This window comes from Euphorbia lathyris, chromosome 5, assembly GCF_963576675.1.
Source record: "Euphorbia lathyris chromosome 5, ddEupLath1.1, whole genome shotgun sequence".
Classification (NCBI taxonomy): Eukaryota; Viridiplantae; Streptophyta; class Magnoliopsida; order Malpighiales; family Euphorbiaceae; genus Euphorbia; species Euphorbia lathyris.
Window position 1 is genome coordinate 91,238,590 of NC_088914.1, and position 9,821 is coordinate 91,248,410.

The 9,821-nt window shown below is 29.5% G+C and overlaps 1 protein-coding gene across 1 annotated transcript; it reads left to right on the plus strand.

Annotated features, from left to right (window-relative positions):
* Positions 1-2,824: 2,824 nt before the first annotated feature.
* Positions 2,825-9,381, plus strand: LOC136230696 ((R,S)-reticuline 7-O-methyltransferase-like). Its single transcript, XM_066019858.1, has 3 exons — positions 2,825-3,039; positions 4,486-5,087; positions 8,942-9,381. Exons 1-3 carry the CDS (start codon positions 2,871-2,873, stop codon positions 9,239-9,241), a joined length of 1,071 nt encoding a protein of 356 aa, XP_065875930.1. The 5' UTR covers positions 2,825-2,870; the 3' UTR covers positions 9,242-9,381.
* Positions 9,382-9,821: the final 440 nt, after the last annotated feature.

The window sequence follows — 9,821 nt, forward strand, 5'->3', positions numbered from 1 at the left end:
ATATATACAGGGAGACATGCGACAATTAGAGACAAAGCACAACCACCCATAAAGAGAAAAAAAAACTACAAATAAGAAGAAACTACCAAATATATCATAGCACGTCAATTAAAATATTTATTCAATAAAGAAAAAGCAAAACAAAGCAAATAATATGTTTATGTTATCACTAAAAGTCGAAAGAAGACCGAATGAATACAATTGAGAGTTTTTCCATGAATAAAGGATCAAATTAGCCCTTCAAGGTGGCACGAGTGGTCAATTTAGCCCAAATCAATCTTTGAGTATCAATTCAGTCTTTAAAATTGGCACGAAAGGTCAAATTAACCCATGATTAAATCAATTCAGAAAATATAATATATGTTTGAAAACAACCCATAACCCATAGTCAAATTAACCCATAACCAACTCAATCTTCTAATGACATCTGAAAATAAATGAAATTCATAAAAATTATTAAAGATGCACTTCAAACGTGTTTTATAGTCAAAATAATAAAAAAAAGGGGTCAAATCTACTTGTCCAAAGGCTCAGACGGGTTCCGTGACCGTCTAGCCCAAAAACGAGTTCAAAACGAAATTTTACCTTATCTTCGACGAATTCTCGGATCCTTTTTTTTAGAATTTCAGTTTTTCTCGGGAGAGAAAAAATTTTCAGTTTATGGTAAAAAAAATAAAAAGGGTAAACTTATCAAAATGGGGGTGGTGATAAGTAAATGGGACCGTGAATAGCAATACCCTATATTTATCTCGAGTAAATTAAAGTTTAAATATCTAAAGTAATTAATGTGTGTGCCAAACAAAGATCAAGTCTTATGAAATGTATCTTTCCAATTTTTTTTTTTTTTTTTTTTTTGAAGAATCTTTCCAATTTAATTAAAGCCATAAAATCATAGATATATCCATCCTCTCTACTGTCCTTCCATTCTTTATCTTTGGATATTGGATTTTTTATAATAAAATTTAATATTTATGTTCTAAAATACACATAATTATGCTTAAAAAAAAAGTTAAGGTGCAAAAATACCCTTAACGTTTTGAGTCAGAAGCAATTTTACTCCTAACGTCTAAAATTGTGCAATTTTACCCTTAACGTTGGTAGCTAAAAACACAAATATTTTTGTTTCTTATTCTGCACCAATTGCATATCAATTCGTTCTAGAAAAGGATTTCATGTTTTTTATAATTTAATAATGGAATTGGAGATTAATATTTATAAATTCGGTGAATTTTTTGAATATTTTTATCCAATTCGTACAAAAGACATTATATTTTTTTTCACATCCCAACATATGTTTGTGATTTGTTACTGATAAAATGATGCAGGTGTGAAGTGTAGATGACAAGATTCATGACCGAAAAGACGGTTTGATGAATTATTTCTCAAATTGACCCAATTTATCAACTATTGTCGCATTTGTGATGAACTTGTCACAAATGCGACATCGCAGTAATTCAATTGTTAGATTTTTTTCTTTCTCATTTTTTGAGCGTTCCATCCTAATCCTCTTCCGCGGATATTAATTCTTCAAAGGTTGAACGAAATCTAATCTCTTCTTGTTGAGCGATTTCCGCAAGTGCACTGTTTTCGCTTGTAGTAATAAAAAGATATCGATCCCACATGGAACGTTTTGATAAATAACAACTTATTTTTTTATTTAAATTCATTTTCTCGAGGTTGATAGAAAAATCGTTAAAAGGTGTAAATGTTTAAATGGTTATGGATTCTGATTCCAATTTTGTCAATAGTTTTAGATTACAATTTATAGAAATTACATTTAGGTTAAATGGTTATGAGATCAGTTCCTTCCTGACCATCACCATCCTTTTGGGCCGCTCCTTGTAGGGGTGGGCATGGTTCGGTTAACCAGTCCATTTGGCAAAAAAATTAACCGAACCGTTATCAACGGTTTTTTAACCATCCAAACCGAAACTGGTCCATATCAATCGGTTAACCATTAATCTTGGTTAGGTTTTTCGATTAACGGTTTTTAACCAATTCTCACTAGTTAACCAAAAATCAACGGTTAACTATAATTTGTACCCAAACCTAAATTTTTAAACAATATTAAAATCCACATAATTTTAAAAATTCAAACGAAACGAATTCATATAAAAGTTCAGAATTCAAATATAAGTAGCGAACTAAAAAAACAATCCATCAAGTTTACATTTAAAACATAAAGAAATGTAAATAATATTTCGTCAAAGTACTTATTACAACATAAAGCAGTATAATCTATGTTATGTATTTATATTAATCTATGTATTTATATTAAGCAGTATAATCTATATATTTATATTTATATTTACCTTGCCTTTTTCGTTAAATGGCCTATATAACTTTTTTTAAATTTATATTTATTAAACGGTTTGGTTTAACCGTGGTTTTTTAACACTCTAATCCGAAACTGAAACCGAAACCGGTACCTATCTATTTTTTTAACCATTAAGAAAACCACCGGTTCAGTTAACCGCTTTTTCCGGTTCGGATTGCCGGTTTTCGGTTTGGTTACCGGTTTGACCGGATTTTTTTGCCAACCCCTAGCTCCTTGCACACGCCTTCTATCCAACACCACCCACTCCGAACCGGGTCGTACACCTTGTCAGTTAATTTTGAATTCATCACTGCATGTAGATATATTTTAAGTTGAGATCCAAAATGTTAGATTTAGACGAAAGCGGACGATATTTATGTATTAATGAAACTTTTTCAAAAGTATAAATTAATAATTTTTAAATTATTTTTTCTCCCTCCTATGGAATTGTGTGTATATATATCTCAACTGAATAGCAAAGATATACTCACAATCAAAAGAGAGAAATAAAAGAAATTGTGTTGGTTTTAGTGAGGGAAAGTGAGAATTGATAATGGAATCAATAACAGAGAGAGAAGCATTAATGAGAGGACAAGCAGAAATATGGAAATTTATGTTTGGTTTTGCAGATTCAATGGTATTGAAAGCTGCTGTTGAGCTTGCAATTCCTGATATTATCAACTCTCATTCTCATCCCATCTCTTTGTCCCAAATTGCTTCAGGTTCAATTTATCGTTATTTGACCCGTTAAATGAAACTTTCAAACATCAATTATATTTATTTAGATTGTTTATTATATTAATTTAAGCAAATTTTAAAAGCTAACGAGATACTTAGGACCTGCTTTGTTTAGCTGCTAACTAATAACTGTAGCTATTTGTTGTTGCAGTTAGTCGTTTATTTAGCTGATTAGGGTGGCGTTTGATAAAACTTAAAATTAAGTGCTGAAAAAATAATTACTGAATTTTAAGTATTGAATATTATAGATACTGAAAGTATTAAATGATACGAAATTTTAAGTTAAATTACCAGAATAAGTGATTCTGTGACTTAACTGAAATATTCAAGTTATGTTATTAAACAATCTTAAACCCAAAAAGCACTTAACATATTAATTTTAAGTACTGAAATTGGTTATCAAACAAAGCCTAAGTGTAATATAAAATGTTAACATGTACATATTTTAAATTAGTAAACAAATAAATTGTTAAAATAAAAATCTTATTGTACAAATTAATAAAAATAAATAAAAATAATAATTTATTACAAAAATTGGATGGAGCAAAATTTTATTCTTTCTGTTATAGTTTAAATTAGTAAACAAATAAATTGTAAAAATAAAAATCGTAATGTACAAATCAATAAAAATAATAAAAATAATTAAAAATAATAATTTATTACAAAAATTGGATGGAGCAAAATTTTATTCTTTCGGTTATAATACTATAGAGATGAAAATAACGTTAAAGAAAAATATTATTATGCGAAAATAAGAAGAATAATTTTATCAATATCAAATAAATAAAAATAACTTTTCATGAAAAATTCCAAAAAATGAGCTTTTCGTGAAAAGCTCTAAAATATTATTATTCTCATCGAAAAAACTAAAAGTCGATGGTATAAAGCTAAATGACAACTAAACTTTATCTATTTTAATATTGTGGTCACTGAACTTCAATTCTTAACAGCATAACCAATGAACTTTACATTTTTTAACATCGCTGACCACTCAACTTTAACTAACTCCTCAAAATGATCGTTAACGACCTCAAAATGAAAATATTCAAAAATTAAAGTTGTTCAGAACCACATTTATAATGAAACCACATTTTTTATTTTCCAAAATCACATTTTTTTGAGCTTTCTCTCTCTAAAAATTCACCCTCTCCCCTATCCCAACAATAACTAAATGAACTCAAAATGAACATTTTCAAAAATTAAAGTTTCTTAGAATATCATTAACTCTTCTAATTTTTTATTTTTAGACCATTAACGGTCGTTTTCAGGCGTTGAGTGGCCACCAGTGTTAAAAAGTGTAAAATTCAGTGGTCATACCCTTAAGAATTGAAATTCAGTGGCCACAATGTTAAAATGAATAGTTCAATGGCCATGAGTGTAATTTACCCGTTAACAGCAGGCATTTTGACACCTCTAATTTGTACTTGCAGGCATAGATTCATCTAGTGTAGACATGGCTTATCTTGCCAGAATCATGAGATACCTAGTCCACAAAAAAATCTTCACATCCCATCATCCACCATCATCATCAGGAGAGATAGAGACTCTTTATGGGTTAACCCAAACCTCAAAATGGATACTAAAAAACTCAGACCTAACCCTAAATCCAATGGTAATAATGCAGAATCATCCAAGCCTCATAACACCATGGCATTATCTCTCCCAAAGTGTGAAAGAAGGTGAAACTCCATTCAAAAAAGCTCATGGTTGTGAAGTATGGGATTTTGCAGCTAAAAATTCAGAGTTCAACACCCTTTTTAATGATGCTTTGGGCTGTACTGCCAAGATTGTGATTAAAGCTGTTTTGGGGGAAGAAAGTTTGAAGTGTTTTGATGGTGTGATGAGTTTGGTGGATGTTGGAGGAGGAACTGGTGAGCATCTTGTGGAGATTTTGAAAGTTAAACCAGAGATTAAAGGTGTGAATTTTGATTTGATTCATGTTGTTTCTACTGCTCCTGAGTTTGAGGGGATTGTACATGTTGGTGGTGACATGTTTGATGTTATTCCAAAGGGTGATGCCATTTTTATGAAGGTAAATAAATTAGTTACACCTTTTTTTTATGATTAAGTGATTAATCGGTAATGTGAATCGAGCTCGATGGAATCTTTTAGTGTCTGAAATAAGATAGAAAAGGGATTAAGGATTGATCGGGGAATGGAGATCCCCCTTTGATGCCTGAGTGAGTGAGGAAAAAGGTGAGTGAGAAAAAAGGTTACTGAGTAGTATGTAAAGTTTAGGTGGGTAGAGAGAATGAATTAAGTGTAGTGAGTGGTCATCGATGTTACAAAGTGTAAAATTTAGTGGTCATATAATTAAGAATTGAAGTTCAGTGACCATAATATTAAAATAGATAATGTTCAGTGGCCATGCGTGTAATTTACCCTAAAAAGAAAGTAAAGGCAGGGAGAAGAGAATGAGTAGCTAGAATAATCAATCTTTTTTTGTTTGGGGAGTTGCCTGTAAACTCTTAGGGCTCGTTTGGTTCGCGGAATAGAGGGGGAATAGAATAGTCTATTCCCAAAGAATAGTTATTCCCACATTTGGTTGATTTTTTTATGGAATAGCTATTCCATCCTATTCCTTGATTTCATGGAATAGCTATTCTTCAATTTAGGTTAGGAATAGCCTATTTCTAATATTATATTTTTGTAATTTACAAAATTATCCTCCATTAAATCCTCAATCTTCTATCTAATCACTTTCCCAAATCTTATAAATTTTGGTCAATCCATAATTTATATCATATAACACGTGAAAATGAAAAAATGACGAAAACGTTAAAAAATGTAAAAATACGAAAAATATGAAACACGAAAAATGTGAAAATGTTACAAACAAGAGAATATGCAAAAAATAAAATACGCGAAAAACATGAAAACGTGAACAACTGCGAAAAACACGAAGACGCAAAAAAAAAAGCAAACACACGAAAAACATAAAATAGGAATAGCGCGAAAAAGTGACAAAACACGAAATATTAAAAAACGTGAAAAATAAAAATGCGAAAAAATACGAAAAATGCTAAAACACAAAAACGTGACAATATGTGAAAAACATGAAAATGCGAAAAACGCAAACAAAACACGAAAACGTTAAAAACAAAAAAAATATGAAAAAATACGAAAAACATGGAAAAACGTGAATAACACGAAAAAGTAACAAAATACGAAAAATACAAAAACGCGAAAAAAAACAAAAAGGGGAAAAACCGAAAAACTAAAACGTGAAAAATCGAAAAAATGCAAAATAAAACACAATAACATGACAAAACGTGAAAAATACGAAAAACGTGAACAAACAAGAAAACTTGGGAAACACGGAAAAACATAAAAAAACGTTACAAACGCATTTTTCGTGTTTTTAACACTTTTTCATGTTTTCGTGTTTTTCGATTTTTTCACGTTTTTTTTTTTTTTTTCACATTTTCGTGTTTTCCACTTTTTTCATGTTTTTGTGTTTTTTACGGTTTGCACATTTTTTTTGTGTTTTTTCATATTTTGCGCGTGTGTTTTTTTTTTGTGTTAACACGTTTATATGTTTTCGCGTTTTCACCATTTTCCACTTTTATCTCATTTTTTTCTTTTGTTTTTGTGTTTTTAATGTTTTTTTGCGCTTTTACATTTTGTTTTTTTACCTCTCTTTTCTCGTGTGTTTACAATTTTTCCGTTTTCATGTTCTTATTGTTTTTTCGTTTTTAATGTATTTTTCGTGTTTTTTTCGTCTTTCGTGTTTCCCATTTTTCTATTTTTTATATATTTTTTAAAATAATATATATTAAATATTTGAACAATTTATAGTAAAAAATTAAAATTTTAAAATAAATAAGAAATTACATTTTAGGATAATATTGTCTTTTTAATAAAAAAAATATCTATTCCATTCTACCTTATTCCACCAACCAAACATAGGAATAGTAATTCCTAAGAATTTCTATTCCATTCTTTGCTATTCTATTCCTTTGGAATAACCATTCTATTCCATTCCATTCTATTCCGTGAACCAAACGGCACCTTACATTTATAGGTTAGAATAGGTGTGTTAAAATGAACTATCTTGTGATAATTGTGTGACGTGTATTTATATATTCGCCATGTTTAGTGTAGAACTTTTTGGAATAAAATTAGAGGTTTGTTACTAGTCAAACTTCTAATAGTCGTGTTTGGTGAAGAGAGGTTTGAAAGAGATTATTAGGTCCAAAAAGCTAATTTTGAAAAAACTGGTTTTTAGAAGTTTTTTTAATTAGCTTATTATTTAATCTCTTTTGAAACGCATTTTTACATCTAATTACTACTACTTAATACCAAATAAATATTTTATCATGTCTTTATTTGTCATTTTATACAAACAGCTATTAGTAATCAGTTAAGTTTTACCAAACGAGTTTACACAATCAGGTAGTCAAATCAGCTAGCCAAAAAAAAATAACCAGCTAACAGCTACATCTATTTACCAAACAAGTTTACATAATCAGGTAGTCAAATCAGCTAGCCAAAAAAATAACCAGCTAACAGCTACATCTATTTACCAAACAGGATCATTATGTCAAATAGGTTGTATTCGTAAATCGTGTTGTCATGTCAAAAATTAGCAATCCTAATTGCAGATTGTAGGTAAAGACTCGTTTGCTTTTCAAGGCGATGACTAATTAAGGTTGTGAAATATATAGGCCAAGTTGCCAAAAGCTCATGCATATTAGGTCTTGTTTGATAACCTTGGTAATCACTAAAATTAAAATGTTAAACACTTATTTAATTTAAATATGTTTGATAACGGTTATTTTTCACCACTTAAATTAATCAATTAAGTTAAAAATCACTTATTTTGATAAGTCAAAATATTTAACTTAACATTTTAAGTTAAACATTATCAACTAATATTTTTATAACATTTGTATCGTTTAATACTTTCAACACTTATAAAATTAAACATTTAAAATTCAATACTTATTTTTTCAATATTTAATTTTCAGTTTTACATACAGCATCTTAATCGACTAGAGTTTATCATACACTTTTTAGATAATACTTATTTGGAGTAAGGTTTTTTTAGGTTAAATGCATATATAGAAGATTGCTCAATTACAAATAATATTTAACCATAGTCACAAAATTAACTTCAATTATTAAAGAAACGTTGGATCCAAACATTTAAATTAATAGTTAAAGTCTAATAAGTTTTTATTTATTATCTGACACACTTCCTCACGTATATATAAAAGGCTTAAAGCGTGTACAATACAAGTTCATCTTACCACATGTTGAAATTTTATTAATAAATGGAAATACCAGTATTCAAACCCTCGTCTATTTGGTTTCATAGTAAGATTGTAATCGAATCGAATCGAGCTGAGCTTTGACCTACTCATGCTCGGCTTTTTATAAAATTGACAAGTCGCGCTCAACATCCTGCTCCTGAGCTTGTTCACGAGCCTTCCTCACAACTAGCTCGTTAATTATGTTTATGAACTTTACTCACAGTCGCGGACAACCAATTAATTATGTTCATTCGAAATTTCTTTGAAACAAAACTAATTAGCTTTGAAACCTACAAAACTATTTGTTTTATATTTTTCCCTTTACAGAATACTATTATTGAAAAAAAAAATAATTGAACCAAGTTTGCTCGCGAATTTGTTACTGAGCTTGTTCTGCTCACGAGCTTTCGACTCGAGTTTCTATGTGCTCAAGCTTGACTCATTTAAAAATCAAGTCAAACATGATTAAACTTTTACCGAGTCAAACGAGTGGTTTGGTTTATTTACAGTCCTATCTAAAAGGCTCATATCAAAGAGTGATTTAACCCAAAAACTTAACCTGCTAGTTAACGTTTTAATAGCTTTTATTATAATCTCTGACAATGTGTCCGTTTTTTTTTTCTTTTGGCAGTGGATACTCCATGATTGGGGGGATGAAAACTGTGTGAAGATATTGAGAAATTGCAGAAAAGCAATACCAGAAAAAACAGGAAAACTTATATTAGTGGAGATAGTTTTGGAAGAAGATGGAGATAATCAATTTGGGGAAATGGGATTAGTATTTGATCTGCTTATGTTTGCACACACTTCTGGAGGAAAAGAAAGAACAGAAGTTGAATGGAAGAAATTGTTAGAAGATGGAGGATTTCCTAGATACAAAATTATCAAAATTCCAGCTTTACCATCTATTATTGAAGCTTATCCACTGTAATTCTGTTCGAAGTTGATCAGATTCTGTTTAAAGTATACTAAAACTCAATTTTGAGAATTTTAGTTTAAACAATGTCAAGCTTTTAACTACTCGAATCAACCTTAATTGGTAGTTTTTCTGTAGTAATTTTTAATTGTTATATTTATTATTATTTTCTTTTTACTTAGATGTGACTTTATTGTATAAGTATATTAAAAATATTTATGTAATTTCACCGATTTGTAAGTGGAGGAAAGTGGTTTTTTTTACAAAAAATAAAAAAATAGCGATGTGTTTTACACCATTAGTAATACGAAAACTTAACCAATGGTGTGTTTTTAGAGGTTTAATATATCATTTGTCCTTTGAATTTGTTCAAGAAGATTGATTAGCCCTCTGAACTTTCAAAGTATCTCGATAGCCCTTAAACTTACATAAAATGTTCAGTTAGTCTCTGAACTTGCGTAAAATGTAATCAATTAATCACTCGATTGTAAAAAAAAAGTAAGTTAAATGGGAAGATGTATTACATACGTCTTTAAAAATGTAAAATGATCAAGGTTGGGTATGTGGTTCTAATATTAGAGAAGACAAATTTTAT